General features: G+C 36.7%; 2 protein-coding genes and 1 long non-coding RNA gene across 3 annotated transcripts; 1 reads left to right on the forward strand and 2 right to left on the reverse strand.

Moving 5' to 3' along the window:
* Window positions 1-718: 718 nt before the first annotated feature.
* LOC119084296 lies at window positions 719-2,483 on the forward strand. Its single transcript, XR_005089037.1, has 3 exons — window positions 719-901; window positions 961-1,331; window positions 1,872-2,483. It is a non-coding gene; the product is annotated as an uncharacterized LOC119084296 (long non-coding RNA).
* A 6,059-nt stretch (window positions 2,484-8,542) lies between these two features.
* On the reverse strand, window positions 8,543-11,009 carry LOC119084262 (uncharacterized MFS-type transporter YhjX-like). The gene is made up of 4 exons (XM_037194170.1): window positions 10,420-11,009; window positions 9,854-9,943; window positions 9,191-9,782; window positions 8,543-9,128 (listed from the first exon to the last, which is right to left on the reverse strand). The coding sequence occupies exons 1-4, from the start codon at window positions 10,898-10,900 to the stop codon at window positions 8,660-8,662; spliced, it is 1,632 nt and encodes a 543-aa protein (XP_037050065.1). The 5' UTR covers window positions 10,901-11,009; the 3' UTR covers window positions 8,543-8,659.
* Window positions 11,010-15,860: 4,851 nt separating this feature from the next.
* On the reverse strand, window positions 15,861-17,186 carry LOC119084460 (uncharacterized MFS-type transporter YhjX-like). The gene is made up of 3 exons (XM_037194442.1): window positions 16,706-17,186; window positions 16,538-16,627; window positions 15,861-16,465 (listed from the first exon to the last, which is right to left on the reverse strand). Exons 1-3 carry the CDS (start codon window positions 17,184-17,186, stop codon window positions 15,861-15,863), a joined length of 1,176 nt encoding a protein of 391 aa, XP_037050337.1.
* Window positions 17,187-17,594: the final 408 nt, after the last annotated feature.

Here is a 17,594-nt window from a genome sequence, read left to right on the forward strand (position 1 = left end):
GTACACGAAGGCAAAACGGATGACCGTGTGTCTCATTCTTTTTCATTTCGCATCGAAATGTAAACAATACAACACAGCGACAAAATATACAACGGAACTGAGCGAAGGCTCTTTTCTAATCGATCTATTGTAGTTAATACCAACAGCAATACCTTAGCGAGAGAATATGGAGCAGAACTATTTGAAACAGCTACTCATCGGTGTAGCGAAATTTGAAGAGTGTACGAAAATAACATTCGACTTTGAGCATTATCTCAAGATAAAAGTTCTCTAATTTAGCTATTTTTACTAATTATCTTATCAGGAAGATAGCACAAACAAGAAGTAAATTTTTAACTTCAAACAAAATTAAGTTGGAACCATTGAAGTTTAGTATTTCGAAAGAGCTAGTCTAAAGAAAAAATTGTTGATAAAAGCCGAACTGTGTTGATTGTAAATAGGGGTGGAAACGCAGCATAATTGTCGATTATCGAATTGCCTAAGGCAATTTTCCGCTTATAATCTAACACAGGAGCCACGATATGAAGTCTTCCACCAAAAAATTGGTTTACACCAGAGACTCCGGTCACCTAACGTTTGATCAAAGATGCTTCTACGAATCGAATGGATATTTGGTGATTCCTCGATTGGTACCGATAGACGTTCTTTCGAAATGTAGCCAGCGCTACGACGACATTGTTGCAGGTACTGTGGAACGAGGAAATATGATAGTTATGCGTGACGTGTCCGATAAAGGGACGGTGAATAAAATTCAGGAGATTAATCATGATGACGTGTTCTGTGAGTACATTGAACACAAGGCCATACTTGACACTGTTGAGGGAATCACCGGACCCAATATAATGGCAATGCATAGTATGCTGATTGCTAAGCCTCCCGATTGTGGAACCAACAGCAGCAAGTGAGTTTTAAAGTACTCCTCCATCAGAAGCGAAAGAAATTCACATTTGATTGGCACAGTCATCCACCCCATCAAGACCTGTACTATTTCCCTTTTCGTCCAGTGGATCGTATAGTGGCTGCTTGGACTGCCATTGAACCATGCGACACTCTCAATGGATGTCTATTTGTATCGCCTGGTTCACATTTGGAACAGAAATTATATCCTCACGATTATCCACCAGGTGCAAATAACAATTCTTCATTGCTTTTGCCACGATTTTCCTTAGAATCTGCAAAGTACGATGAGATGGCAGAACCTGGAAATGCAACCGGGTGACACAGTTTTCTTTCATCCATTGTTAATTCACGGTTCTGGGGTAAACAAATCCAATAGAACGAGAAAAGCAATATCCTGTCACTACGCTGCTGCAGAATGCCATTATATCGATGTACGTCAAAAATATTTTTATTTTTCGCAGTGACTATTCGCACTTCACCTCCGGCGTATTTTATAACATGGAGAGAGGGCTTCCCGCAAACGATTGTTTTGACGTGTTGGGTACTTGTAATCAGAAATTTTGAAGCAAGTATCAGTCGAGCTCAGTTTGTGGAAATCCCATTTGTCGATAGACAGAGCCCAGTTACTTGTACTTACAAACTCATTTCATTGACATTAGTACCGCCAACCTTCTAAAGAAGCGACGAATTCCTGAAGAAATGAATATTAGTTGAGGTTTCCTCATGAACTCACCAATTCTTCAGCAGGTTGTCATTTCTTGATGCCTCGTTAACATTTTTTAAAAGGAAATGTTAGAAAACGACGAGTTTCGTAAGAAACTAAGAAACAATGTGAGATACTCACGTACCTCGTCACTTCTTCGGGGACTCGCCGTTTCTTCAGAAAGTTGTCATGATCGACTGATGTTTAATTTTCAGTAAACAAACAAACTACTCCACTTGTACTTACAGTACTTCACTTGCATTTACAGGTCAGTGGTTCTGTTCAAGATACGATCAAGAAAGAAATAGTCGAGGTAAAGAGGAAACGCTACGCTTCTGATGACATGGCATGGGAAGACTTTTTCCGTTTGAAAGCCAGTCTTGTTCGTGGTATGAGATCGAACTTGTGAGAAAATTAATTGAAATATTATATACGACCATAGCATCTGAACCAAGCACTAGAACAGAATTTTTTAACGGAAATTTAGCCTCTCTATGATCTGCCACAAAATAAACAACATTTTTTGAACCGCCACAAGTATAAACTTAATGAGAGCCTCCAAAGTGGCACAAATTTTAAATTTTTAGTTCACTTTTAAACGTAGACAAGTAGGTCATGTCAAACAGATTTATAGAAATTCGCACAAATAATTGTCAAATATTGTTCTTTAATGAAAATAGGTCAATAAACAATCAGATGAAACATTTATTTATCGAAACCTTAGACGAATTATATATAGACTGGAAATAACGAACAAAATTACGTAAAAATTGTGTCATCGACATGAAAAACGAAATATTTGATAGTGTGAGAATTGGTGGGCAAATTAGCGCGAAGGTTTCGAAATTTTTTGCTACACAAATCCTTTGAATTAAAAAAATTATAAAATATTAGATACCTTGGGGATGAGGTTGGAACCTTTCAGAGATAAAAGTGTCCTCTAAGAAGAGTGTTTTATTTCAATGGATTAAAATATTTGCAAAAAGTTTCCGTGAAAAATATTTTCGAATTAGCACAACTCCAAAGTGCAATGTGGATTGTACGCTCTTAATAACAAACAAAATTGAATGATCGGCTGCAGAATCTCTGCACAATCTCCCGCAAGCAGTTGTCGTTCACAACAGTCTTCAGATTTTCATTGTGCGAGATAACAAATTGATCGCTCTGTAATTTGTGCATTTCCTTTAGTCACTTTTGTTCTTATTGAAGGGTAGAAGAAAACTTTTGCGCAGCGATTTCGGCATTCAGTCACCAAAGCTAAGCCGTTTATTTTTAGGCTTAGCCAAGACAATCTTTGCGACGATTGATGATTATATACTTTTGAACAAGTAGTGATAAATGTGGTAGACAACAAGCTGTGCTTCATTTGATAAATAAAACCGGTTTAAAGAATGTCTGGGCTAAGACCAACCACAGCCTTACCATTCAAAGATGAGATTTTCAAATTTAACAAATTTTTGGGCAACTCCTAGTCAATTGTGAGGAACTTCTCGAGTTCGCATTGGCAAATGGAGAGGAAAAACGATTGAATTAACAGTTTATCCCATTTGATCGTCATAATTAATTTGATTAATGTAGATATTCAACTGCTGTAGCAACATTTAATGACTTTTAAATACAAAATTGGAAATTGATTGATGATGGAGAGTCGTAATTTCCATTGAAAGAATTACACACATCCAAACATGCAGTCAAACGGTTAAGTGTTGATTTTTTTACTTCATACCTAATACGTTCAACAAAAGCTTTTTCGATCCAAATACCACAAAGCAAATTAAAATTTAATCAGAAATTTTTACTGTGAATATTATAATTCATATGTGATGAATTACATCAACCATATCAGTTATTAAAACATTCACAGCTCTACATTCATTAAAAAAAATTATTTTTTCTTTTTACTGCGTTTCAAAGTGAGAAAAACAGTTTCATTATTCCATCATATTATTTCTGAACGGATAATTATTCCATTTAACAAGTGAAGGAAGGAAAAGGTGTAATGGTTCAACCCATAATTACACCATTAAATGTGTGAATGGAAATGATTTAATCGGAAATTTTATTATTAAAATTGTGGTAACAAATCATTTTGTAGATGATGGGAGATTAAATGGTATGAAGGAGATGCGGCGTTAAGATTACGAAAATTAGTGAACACACCCGAAGAAAAACTACTTGTCTTACGGATTCGATAGCACTGTATAATATAAAGATTCGAACCATGTATTTTGAAGTTGTGAGAACAACAAAAGTTAAATTGTATCTGCAACCTTTGACGCCTCGTAAATAAGTAAATACCTGTCCTAATTCCTTGGAAATTATTAATCATTAAAAATGCGCGGAGGTCTGAAAATCCATCCCCAAATGAGTTCTACAAATGACGTCACGCTTTTTTCTGATTTCTTGTCACAACCCTTCCAACATCATCTCATAAAAAGGATTAAAATCAGCCCAAATTTCTAGTAACCGTCACGTTTTTTAGAACGTTCCTTTTCCAAACCAAATGACGACATTTGAAGAGAGTTATGAACTAATAGGGTGTGTCGATTTCAATTATTTTTTTTAGTCATTCCGGGTTCCGCCCTACCGCGATTCACCCTCGCACTAGCAATAATAATCAGCAATTTTTTTTTTTCTAAGTCAATATAAGCTTGCACAGATTAACATTCATGAACAATCGAACAGATCGAAAACAACCGGACAATCAGCAATAAATTAGTCAGATAAACAAACTAAGCTACATCATGAACGGTCGTGTATTATCACACCGTCGTTACGAACTAAATCAACCCGTGCATCATCACTGGACTGATACGCTATTATCGGAACGTGTCTTTGATAATGTTACTGTATGTGTTGGACAAGAATTTACATTCTTGCTGCTTATTGATCGTATTAGGTACAGTCTTAATCGCAATCATTTCCATAACGTCTCTGTTGTGCCGTTTAGGTTCTTTGCACAAAATTTTAACATTATCCCAATTCACTTGATGCCCCGTTTCAATAACATGTTCACACAACGCGCTATGCTTATCATTCTTCACTCTGCAATTGTATTGATGTCCATTAAGACGCTTCTGGAGACGTTGAATTGTTTGACCGATGTAAACTTTGTCACACGAGCAAGTTACTTTATATATGAGTCCAGATTGAAGCTGAGTCGGAATTGCGTCCTTAAGTTTCGTGAACAATATTTGTTGCAACGTATTATCACCTTTACCGACCACTTGAATGTTCTGTTGGACAAACTCTTTCTTAATTTTGTCAAATAAACCGTCAATGAATGGAATAGCAACATATTTGACATCGGCTTTATCCACTCTTTCGTTGGTTTTTTTGTCGTTGAAGCTGTTAACACATTCATTCATCACTTTATCAAGTAATTTGGCTGGGTAACTGTTGTTCAGCAATGTCCTTTTAATCAGATCGAAATTCTCATTGTGGAACACTGGAGATGACAATTTCAGCATTCGTTCCGTTAGTATCGTAATCGTGTTTCTCTTGTATGTGAATGGAAGGCTTGAATGGCAATTTAGATATTGTCCCGACCAGGTTTCTTTGTGATACCAATTGGTAGTGATAAAACCAGCGTCATCACGTATAACCAATGTGTCTAAGAACGCTAACTGTTTGTCACGTTCAATTTCCATTGTAAACTGTATATGTTCGTTGATACTGTTGAATGTGTCTAGTAGTTCATCTGTTTTGTTTGCAGGACATGCGGTGGAGCTATCATCAACGTATCTGTAGTAGAAAGGTGCACGTATTTTTGACTTTATTGCAACTTCATCCTCGATCATTTCCATCACCAGGTCAGCAACAACTGGGCTTACAGGTGAACCCATCGGCGTTCCAAAAGTTTGGTGATAAATGGTGTCATTGAAGCTGAACGTGCAGTTTTCTAACACTGCTTTGAGCCCCTTCAAAAATTCGGTTTTGGGTAACGACGTGAATTTCTTGATCTGAAACCATTTTTTTTCCACGGCTTTATACACCAATTCATTAGGGATGTTCGTGAAGAGTGAAATGACGTCTAGTGATACCAAAACGTAACCTTCTGGTAACACTGTGTTCTTGATCTTCTCTTTGAATTCGAATGCATTTTTGATGGATTTTCTCGTCTTCCCTGTCACGTTCTTTAACACGTTGGCATACATTTTCGACAGATTATATGTCGGACAATTAATGCAATCCACAATAGGTCTGAGTGGATTACCATCCTTGTGAATTTTGACTTGACCATACATCCGTGCTAAATGTGAGTTATACCGTCTCAGTTGTTTGGCCTCATGTTTGTTGATGTGTCCTTGGTTTTTCCATTGAGAAATTACCAAGTTGCATTGTGCTTCAATTCTATTTGTCGGATCTGTCTGTAAAATTTTGTACGTGTTCTGGTCTTGTAGCAATGTTTCCATCTTTTGAATGTACTGTTGTTTTGGAAGTAAGACTGATGATGTAGCTTAGTTTGTTTATCTGACTAATTTATTGCTGATTGTCCGGTTGTTTTCGATCTGTTCGATTGTTCATGAACGTTAATCTGTGATAAGTGCTCTAAGCATTGTTAAGGTAACCAGAGTTTGTGTAAATTATCAGAGAATGACTGTTAAGTTAGTCCTAATGAATTAATTGCAGAAGAAAGTATTCCCGCCACGACTGTTTTACACAATTTGTGGCCATTCATGACTATGTATTTGTAATACGTAACCCGAAAAGTATGTCGTGTCAACGTAAATTTTGTTGAACATTTGTCGAATTATGTAATTATGAAAATTGTTGTTGTTTCAGATTACCATTGATAATGGTCTATAATATGAGACCGAAATATTTGGTTTGAATAAAAAATATTGAGCAATCCGAGGAGTTTTCCAATCCCACGTAAATTTGTTACATGCTCAGACGCAAGTCAAAAATCTTAAAAAAAGCTTGCACCGTCACTTTTTCAAAAATTTTCGAGCTACACGAGATAGCTGGATTATGGGTCCGAACCAAAAAAAAGCTACAGATGCTTTTGCAAAGTTTTCACTCTGTACGGCATCTAGAGGGTCTACTAGAACATACAAAAATTAAAAAAAGTTAAAAAAATGTTTTACCGTCATTTTGGTATAGCACCAAGTTTCACCGAGGTGGAATTTTCAAGAATTTTGTAAGTGGAAAAGTCATCTCTTCTGGGTGAATTTTTTTCAAGCTATTGTTGTGATAGCTCATTTTGTAGGTATTTCAATAGCGCATCCAGCAAACATACAGTTTCGATAGGTAAATTTAAATATTTTTTGGTTTCACTGTTGGAAGGCCCAAAAATGGGGCATTTCTTTGGGTATTTTCGAAAACATAACAAATTGGCTTCTCTTAAAAAACAAAATCTTACTATTTTCAGCTTTTAAATGTGTTATTAATGAATAATATTTGAATTTCTGTCAAAATTTTTCATTTACTTGCTGTATTTAAAATGTTAATTGTCTCCATACTCGAAGAAATGCCCAATTTTCGGGCCTTCCAACAGCGAAACCAAAAAATATTTAAATTTATCTATCTAAACTGTATGTTTACTGGATGCGCTATTGAAATACCTACAAAATGAGCTATCACAACAATAGCTTGAAAAAAATTCACCCAGGTGAGATGACTTTTCCACTTACAAAATTCTTGAAAATTCCACCTCGGTGAAACTTGGTGCTATACCAAAATGACGGTAAAACATTTTTTTAACTTTTTTTAATTTTTGTATGTTCTAGTAGACCCTCTAGATGCCGTACAGAGTGAAAACTTTGCAAAAGCATCTGTAGATTTTTTTTGGTTCGGACCCATAATCCAGCTATCTCGCGTAGCTCGAAAATTTTTGAAAAAGTGACGGTGCAAGCTTATATTGACTTAGAAAAAAAAATTTTTTGCTGATTATTATTGCTAGTGCGAGGGTGAATCGCGGTAGGGCGGAACCCGGAATGACTAAAAAAAATAATTGAAATCGACACACCCTAATGAACTAACCGTCACAAAAAGACTTTTCCCAAATAAAATTTTTTGGGTTCATGCATATCTGTTTCTTGGTTTACCAGCATTCAGGGAGTAGTAAATGAACCAGCGGGATACAAAATATAAAGAGTTTTATTAAAAGCGTACATTCCAACAGAATATAATAAGTAGACTAAACTGAAATAAAACTCAGCGCACACTAAATCGTGTCCACAAGTTACTAGATTATTATAATTAGAATTGGAAAACCAACACTGTTTTCATTTGTGATTAATCCCTACCTTCACAGTCATAAATCATCTTTTACAACATTAATTTACAGCAAGGTAACAAGTTGATTGAAAGTAGCATTTAAATGATTTGAAAGTAAACACGTACAGGCTCTGAGTCTTCAATGTTTTGAATGGAGAATGAATAAATAAATAAAAAAACCTCACCCGGACAATTCGTGATGGAATTGGATAGTTTGGAGAAAATTAGCGATACCATCATGCAACCTACTTATGTCAAATTGGTTCCTATTTCCAATTTTTAATTTAATTTAGAAGTGGTCCAACAATTTGGTAAAGGTATCGACGAGCTCGAGGAAATAGGATATGAGGGATCATTAGAATAACCTCGTCATAAAATTTAGATATGGATAAAGCCTGAAGCGAAGCCAACTCGAAAATCAGATGACATTTTTACTATTACAAGGTCACAGTGACAGAGCTAAGGGAAGTGTTACAAAAATATCCCAAAATTCATTCTAGCTTGATGCATTTAGTGCGAACAGGTACGTACTTAGATTGTTTTAATTGCTCTGGTATAAGAATAGTCTTTGCATACTACACAATCTTTTTGATGACCGAGGAGCACCAATAATATAACTTTCAAGATGAAAAAATTATAATGAATTACTAAGGTCTAAAAGGTGATTTTCTTGGTCCATTCCCGCAGCTTCCATGGAAAACTTAGAATCTTTTGGAGCAAGAACATTTATTTCAGTTAAAATTTACCAAAACATCTCTAACAGCCTCAGAACAATAAACAGACGCTCGAGAGGTCAGTCTTTCAGGCACTTTAGTTCTATGAAAGTTCTTAATTTTACTTATTCGAATCAATTAGTGTTGTCAATTCTACGGCATCACCGCTTCTGCTATCCAAATGTCGAGATTTCAGATAATTGTCCCACATTTGGTCGTATTCGTATGAGCTCAATATTTCAATTTCAGGACATGACAACAATCTTCTAACAATGACAACATGTTTAAAAAATACAAACCGGTACCACTGACCTTCCACCGGAGGAAGAACACGATATTTTAGATGTGTCCTAATCAAAATTGTACACAACAGGCCAACAACTACCAGTGACAGTATCCAATACGAATTAAAGATGTACGGATAAGCGTTGCCAGTGGTGTACCCAAACGATACTATCAGATGATTGTAGATGGTGGTAAAAATTATACCACCGCCAGTTCCGGCGATCGACCATGCTATGATGACTATTCCGTAACATACACTAAAGTTGTGGGTTCCAAACAGATCCGTAAGGAAGGCTGGCATAATTCTACAAGATTAATACGGCAAATAATCTTAATTGAGAGAAGAACGAAGCTGTGAAGGTCATACCCGATACCACCACCATAACACATTGATATGACGAACATGCAACCGAGGAACATCCAATAGTTTCGATTTTCCATGAAAAACGGAAATGCAGAGATGATAATTGTCTGTATCATCAGCATGATGATACAAGTGGTTTTTCTTCCAATTTTGTCCGAAAGTGCCGCGAAAAATATTCGACCAGTCAAATTCAATGCACCGTAAATGGATACGATTGTGGAAGCTTCATTTGGTTCGCGTAAATACAGTTTGGTAACCATATCTGCCAGACGTGCGATAAACGAAAGCCCGAATAGAGAGTTCGTCAAGGCCATTACGGAAACGAACCAGAAGTCTATAGATTTGATTGACTCTTTGAGCGTTAGCTTTACCTCTGGATTTTCAGGCATTAGTGGTGCAGTAACTGCTGTAACCTTCCGCTCTGTATCTGATGGATCTGATGATTCAATAACCGTGTAATCTGGAGGAGGTAGACGGAACAAAAACGCGGAAATCATCATCGTAACAAAATAATAGGATCCAAGCACGATAAATGTAGGTGGCAATCCGACCAAGTGAATCAGAGGTAAGATCACTTTGCCGATTACAATCGAACCTGCAAACCACACACAAACAAAGAAATTAGGGAAAACTTCTCATTTAATAAAGTTTCCCAATAAGCATAACCTAGTCCGGCTCCACATACAGCAACTCCACCTGCTAACCCTCGCTTGTGGGGGAACCACTTCTGCAAGGATGAAATGGGCGCGATGTAACCTTTCATAAGATACCACATCAATAAATCCTCATTAAAGTGCAAAGCGTTCTAATCCTTAAAAGCAATGGATTCGTCATCGAAACTGTAGGCTACATTTGAGCGTTTTTAGCTATTAACACTGTTATGCCGTTTACAACGAATGAAATTTGAGCCCCCGAAGTGCGCTTCTGAATTTGAATTTTTGGTGAATCAGTGAATGAACCAGTGAGTGAACCCGTATATGACGCTGCGTTTGATTTGAATTTAACACTTTTAATTTAGAAATATCAGCGGACTTACGGCTTGAATATGATTTTTTTGGAAAGTTTAAACATTTGGGGTGGCTATTGCTTCAAATACAATAATCTTCAAAAACCATTTTTGCAAAAAGTTATCAGCAAAACTACAACACGAAACGCCCAAATATCAGCTTTCGGTGATGCATCCATTGCTCTTAAATCGGCTGACATGAATCTGAATCGGATATGGTACATACTGCATCCAATGCTGAATCCCGCAATCACCCCGAATCCAAGGTACAACAGCCAAATGTATTTCAAGTAAACCGCAATTGAGGATAGGATGTTCCCAATAAATAATAGACTCGACCCAATCATAATAGTTTTCCTCGGTCCATTTCTATCTAAATACGGACCCATAACAACAGAAGCAATACCGAACATACCAACAGCAATATAAAAGGTGACGGGTGCTTGCGACGTTTTACTGTTGCCAGAAATAGCTTCGTCAATCGGGGCATTGAAAACACTCCACGCGTACAATGAGCCACAGCCAAATTGAACGATTACTGCGGCTGGCATCAACAGCCAAGGATTGAATTTAATTGTTGAAATTAGGTACTTTTCCTTCTCGTACTGTGCCGGTTTGATAGTACATTTTCGATTACTATAGTGCCAAACAATGGCTCGTATAATAGGGTTACGTTTTCGTGTCGTATCACTCATTGATGGTTCCATTTGATTCGCAAAACGTAACTTGAACAGTAAATATATAAATAAATGTGGAAAATTTCACCTTTTTTTCCTGTATGTTCGTATATTACCTTTTCCAATGAAGAATAGTAGGCAATTGCAATCGAATGAACTGCAATCTTAAATTCAAATAAATTTGTATAAATTGAGGTTTATTTTATACAAAGGACACTGTTTACATGAAGCTTTTCAAAACATGGCTCTCAATAAGTAGTATGCCATCTTAAGTCATTGCAGAATATTCACACAATATTCAACTCAACTACAAAAGTTAGTATTTATAACCGAAAAGTGTAATTATTATCGCTGATTATTATCTATTCAACTGACTTTACGACGAAAAATAAAATTACTTCGATTACAGATTTATCTGTAGTAGGTATGTTAGCTAATATAACTCGAAAATGTGAGTCCAACGAAACCAATTGAATAAACAAATTCATACCTGACAGATATGAATATATGTATATTCGATATTTATTGAACGAATACGTTATTTTTCAATGTTAAAAAGAACAAAATTTATTTTTATCAAGTTTTCATATTTAAAGATTTTTGACTTGCGTCTGAGGATGTAACAAGATTTACGAAATTTACGTGGGATTGGAAAAACTCTTCGGATTGCTCAATTGTTTTTTTATTTAAACCAAATATTTCGGTCTCATATTATAGACCATTATCAATGGTAATCTGAAACAACAACAATTTTCATAACTACATAATTCGACAAATGTTCAACAAATTTTACGATGACGCGACATACCTTTCGGGTTACGTATTACAAATACACACACAGTCATGAATGGCCACAATTGTGTACAATAGTTGTGGCGGGAATACTCTCTTCTGCAATTGATTCATTAGGACTAACCTAACAATCATTCTCTGATAATTTACACAAACGCTGGTTACCTAAACAATGCTTAGAGCACTTATCACAGATTAACGTTCACGAGAACAATCGAATCGATCGAAAACAACTGATCAATTAGCAATAAATCAGACTGTCCAAACAAATCAAACTACATCATGAACGGTCATGCATTACCGTACCATCATTATGAACTAAATCAAATCGTGCATTATCACTAGACAGACACGCTATTATCGGATCGGAACGTGTCTTTGATAATGTTGCTGTATGTGTTAGACAAGAACTTGCATTCTTGCTGCTTATTGATCGTATTAGGTACAGTCTTAATCGCAATCATTTCCATAACGACTCTCTTATGTTGCTTAGGCTCTTTGCACATAATTTTAACATTATCCCAATTTACTTGATGACCCGTCTCGATAACATATTCACACAACGCGCTATGTCTGTCATTCTTTACTCTGCAATTGTATTCATGCCCATCAAGTCGCTTCTGGAGACGCTGAATCGTTTGACCTATGTAAACTTTGTCACACGAGCAAGTTACTTTATATATGAGTCTAGATTGCAGCTGAGTCGGAATTGCGTCCTTGACTTTCGTGAACAACATTTGTTGCAACGTAATCGTCTTCTTTTCCGACCACTTGAATGTTGTGTTGGATAAACTCTTTCTTAATTTTATCGAACAATCCGTCGACGAAAGGAATAGCAACATATTTAACATCGGCTTTGTCCACTTTTCTGTTCGTTTTTTTTTGGTGTTGAAGCTGTTAACGCATTCATTCATTACTGTCTCCAGTAATTTGGCTGGATAACTATTGTTCAGCAATGTCCTTTTAATCAGATCGAAATTCTCATTATGGAACGCTGGAGATGACAATTTCAGCATTCGTTCCGTTAGTATCGTAATCGTGTTTCTCTTGGCTTCTTTGTGATACCAATTCGTAGTGATAAAACCAGCGTCAACACGTATGACCAATGTGTCTAAGAACGCTATATGTTTGTCTCGTTCGATTTCCATCGTAAACTGTAATGTTCATTGGTACTGTTGAATGTGTTTAGAAGTTCATCTGTTTTGTTTGCAGGACATGCGGAAGAACTATCATCCACGTATCTGTAGTAGAATGATGTACGTATTTTTGACTTTTTTGCAACTTCGTCCTCGATCATTTCCATCACCAGATCAGCAACAACTGGGCTTACAGGTGAACCCATCGGCGTTCCAAAAGTTTGGTGATAGATGGTGTCATTAAAGCTGAACGGGCAGTTTTCTAAGACTGCTTTGGGTCCATTCAAAAATTCGGTTTTGGGTAAAGACGTGAATTTCTTGATTTGAAACCATTTTTTGTCCACAGCTTTATACACCAACTCATTCGGGATGTTCGTGAAAAGAAGGAGAAGTCGCTGGACTTTTGGTGTGAACATGTTATCGAGACGGGTCATCAAGTAAATTGGGATAATGTTAAAATTATGTGCAAAGAGCCTAAGCAACATAACAGAGACGTTATGGAAATGATTGCGATTAAGAGTGTACCTAATACGATCAATAAGCAGCAAGAATGCAAGTTCTTGTCTAACACATACAGCAACATTATCAAAGACACGTTCCTATAATAGCGTGCCTGTCTAGTGATAATGCACGATTTGATTTAGTTCGTAATGATGGTACACATTCACATTCATACAGTCTGCAATATTGGAATTCGAAACGCACACAATCTCGTTAGCCGAAAATAATTAAAACTCAACAGAAAAACTGTTGTGTCACTATAGTTGGATACAAATTAAGTAAATTTCAGTAGAAGAACTTGAAGAAATTGAAGAATAAAAATGTCGAATTTACGACAATTTATTCCATTGGCTTTAGGACGAAAATGGATATTTAGTAACGTCAGCTACCACTTACCGCAAAAAATTCACTAACTAGAAAATGTGGATCCAACGAAACTAAGTCACCAGTTGAATAAACAAATTAACACCTAACCAGGGCCTATTATTTGGGAATTAATTCCCAAAATTCCCAAATATTCCCAAATATTCCCAAATATTCCTAAATATTCCCAAATATTCACAAATATTCCCAAATATTCACAAAAATTTAAGACCAGGTAAACGTAGACTTAAATAAAATTTGAACGATTCAGTGGATATCATGCTTATAAAATTTGTGATACATAATAAAGTGTTTTAAGCCAGCGGCGTTGGATGTACCCCAAAAAATGTATGTGTTACGGCACAGCCCTGCTACTAGCATGAACACTGAATTGACAAGTGTCAAATTTGGAGGCTTTAGTGATACGAGCTACCGCTTAGGATTATGTTTTAACTCATACAACAAAAACAAGTCATCTCTCTGTATAACAGAAACGCAGTGCCTACTGTGATTTCATACCTCATGGTTTGGGAATCAATATTGTTAATATTTGTGAATATTTGGGGATATTTGTGAATATTGGTGAATTTTGGGAATATTTGGGAATATTCGGGAATTTTTGAGAATATTTGGGAATATTTGGTAATTTTGGGAATATTTGTGAATATTTGTGAATTTTGGGAATATTTGGGAATTTTGGTAATATTTGTGAATATTTGGGAATATTTGTGAATATTTGTGAATTTTGGGAATATTTGGGAAGTAGACGATGTGTAAAAGTTTTAACGATAGAAAATACCTGCTGTAATGCCACTGGTTATTTCTAAGTCATTTGTGAACATCGAAAATAAACTTCTGATGGATGAGATTAAATGTCAATGGTATTTAAACACGATTTATAAAGCTTTATTGATAACACTACAAAATAGAAACCAAACATTTTGGGATAATCAGAGACGCCGACTTGTGTTTGGGAGTAGTGGTGCTCATACAACAAGCGAATCTGGGAGTAGTAGTGCTCTTTCAAGTAAAACTGGAAAGATGTAGTGGTGCTCATCATTCGAGTAGTGGTGCCCGAGCCTCGCTTGTCCTTAGAAGGCGGCGCCCCTGGGGATAATATATTCAAAAGAAGTAATTATTTGTGAATTAATCCCCAAATATTCACAAAAATTCTCAAATACTCCCAAAATTCCCAAATATTCCCAAAATTCACAAATATTCCCAAATATTCTCAAATATTCCCAAATATTCCCAAAATCGATTCCCAAATAATAGGCCCTGCACCTAACCGATCAGCGGAGTTGATAGATGCGGGAATGAAAGAATTTTTTAAATGAAACAGAGATTGTTCACACTTTTTTACCAACTGCAAAAATTATGCCTGCGCATTAGCATATCGGGCGTGCAACAAGTCCAATTAAAAGGAAACTTTCAAATTTCCCAGCTCCTCTGCACATTTCTACCAAAATGACCAAAAGTATGAAAATGGTCCAATTTTGTGAGTAAGACGCCAAGAGCTGTGTTGATAGTTAAAAAATGTTTTTTTTATTTGTATTATTCTATATACGCACAATAAAATTCACTAGGGGCCAAGAATTCAGAAAAACCAGAAATAGTGCGTCACCTTCACCCTTCAAGGCTTTTTCGATCGATAAGCAAGTAAGTTTCAATGACTTGAAAAGTTCTATGAAAGTTCTTGATTTACTTATTCGAATCAATTAGTGTTGACAATTCTACTGCATCACCGCTTCTGCTATCCAAATGTCGAGACTTCAGATAATTGTCCCACATTTGGTCGTATTCGTCTAAGCTCAAAATTTCAATCTCAGGACATGACAACACTCTCTTAAGTATAAACACACGTCCGAACAATTCAAACCGGTACCACTGTCCTTCCACTGGCGGGAGAACACGATATTTTAGATGTGTCCTGATCAATACTGCACATAACAGGCCAACAGACACCAATGACAGGATCCAATACGAATTAAAAATGAAGGGGTAAGCGTCACCGGTGGTGTACCCTAATTCTGTTATCAGATAATTGTAGATAGCGGTGAAAATTAGACCACTGATAGTTCCACCAATCGACCATACGGTGATGAGTATTCCGTAACACAGGCCAAAGTTATTGGTTCCAAACAAATCCGTTAGAAACGCTGGCATTATTCTACGAATACAGACGACAAATGTAAAAATCATTTTTGTTGAGACCAGAGTGGATCATACCCGACGCCACCACCATAACACATTGATATGACGAACATGCAACCGAGGAACACCAAATAGTTTCGATTTTCCATGATAAGCGGGAAAGTCGCAATGATAGTTGTCTGTGTCATCAGCATAATGAGACAGCTCGTTTTTCTTCCAATTTTATCCGAAAGTGTCGAGAAAAATAGGCGACCGATTAAATTCAATGCACCGTTAATGGATACGATTGTGGAAGCTTCATTTGGCTCGCGTAAATACAGTTTAGTAACGATATCTGCCAGGCGGGAAATAATCAGAAGACCGAATAGACAGCTCGTGAAGTAGATAGCGGAGAGGAACCAGAAGTCTATAGAGTTGATGGACTCTTTGAGCGTTAGCTTTATCTCTGGATTTACAGGCATCAGTGGTGCTGTAACCTTCGGCTCTGTGTATGATGTTTCAATACCCGTGTAATTTGGAGGCGGGAAACGGAAGAAAAACGCCGAAATCATCATCATAATAAAATAGCAGAATCCAAGAACTATAAACGTGAGTGGCAATCCGACTGTGTGAATCAAAGGTAAAATCACTTTGCCGATTACAATCGAACCTGTAAACCACACAAAAAAGAGAAATTAGAGAAAACTTCTAATCCCACAATCTCCCCCAAAAATACTACAACCTGCTCCGAATCCACATACAGCAAATCCACCTGCTAATCCTCGCTTGTGGGGGAACCACTTCTGCAGTGTTGAAACAGGCGCCATAAAACCTTTTCGTAAAATAGCCCGTCAATAATTTCCCACCTGATTGTAAAGCGTGTTAATTCTATCATAAATGGGATACATACTGCATCCAATGCTGAAGCCCGCAATCACCCCGTATCCAAGGTACAACAGCCAAATATATTTCAAGTAAATCGCAATTGCGGACAGGATGTTTCCGATAAAGAATAAACTCGACGCAACCATTATAGTTTTCCTCGGTCCATTTCTATCTAAATACGGCCCCACAACGAGAGAAGAAACGCCGAGCATACCAACAGCAAAGTAAAATGTAACTGGTGCTTGGGACACTTTACTGTTGCCTAAAATTGCTTCGTCAATCGGAGCATTGAAAACACTCCACGCATACAATGAGCCACAACAAAATTGAACGATTATTGCGGCTGGCATCAACAGCCAAGGATTGAATTTAATTGTTGAAATTAGGTACTTTTCCTTCTCGTATTGTGCTGGTTTGATGGTACATTTCGTGTTGCTATAGTGCCAAACAATGGCTCGTATAATGGGGTTACGTTTTCGTGTTGCATCACTCGTTGATGGTTCCATTTAATTCGCAAACACGTTTCTTCTCTTGGTCACGCAGTGTATATTTCACTATAAAAAAGTTATTGATAAGAAGATAAGAAAATCACAACCTTCAACTTGCCGGGCTGATGCTCTAACCAATTGAGCTACCGTGGACATTTTCATTTCAAATCCAATTTTGAACCGTTGGTACAACACATGATGTGTGTGTTCTTTCTTCTATATGTGTATTTCAACCTCCATTAGATGTGTTTGTGTTAGTTAGTATACATCAGATCGATATATTTTTCAGAACTCTAAACACAGAGAACACCGCTTGTAATACAGAATGTATTGCAAGCATAGGAGAATGCAATCAAGCATAGTGTGCAAAATTGGATTTGAAATGAAAATGTCCACGGTAGCTCAATTGGTTAGAGCATCAGCCCG

This window comes from Bradysia coprophila, unplaced genomic scaffold (genome assembly GCF_014529535.1).
Source record: "Bradysia coprophila strain Holo2 unplaced genomic scaffold, BU_Bcop_v1 contig_732, whole genome shotgun sequence".
Lineage (NCBI taxonomy): Eukaryota > Metazoa > Arthropoda > Insecta > Diptera > Sciaridae > Bradysia > Bradysia coprophila.

Excerpts from the sequence above, each read along its gene's own strand:
- LOC119084262 (XM_037194170.1), bottom strand. The coding sequence starts at position 10,900 with ATGGAACCATCAATGAGTGATACGACACGAAAACGTAACCCTATTATA. Across the intron at positions 9,944-10,419 it reads GGGATTCAGCATTGGATGCA|GTTACATCGCGCCCATTTCA; the intron begins GTATGTACCATA and ends ATCTTATGAAAG. Across the intron at positions 9,129-9,190 it reads TGTTATGGTGGTGGTATCGG|AATTATGCCAGCCTTCCTTA; the intron begins GTATGACCTTCA and ends TTAATCTTGTAG.
- LOC119084460 (XM_037194442.1), bottom strand. The coding sequence starts at position 17,186 with ATGGAACCATCAACGAGTGATGCAACACGAAAACGTAACCCCATTATA. Across the intron at positions 16,628-16,705 it reads GGGCTTCAGCATTGGATGCA|GTTTTATGGCGCCTGTTTCA; the intron begins GTATGTATCCCA and ends TTTTACGAAAAG. Across the intron at positions 16,466-16,537 it reads TGTATGTGGATTCGGAGCAG|GTTCGATTGTAATCGGCAAA; the intron begins GTTGTAGTATTT and ends TGTGGTTTACAG.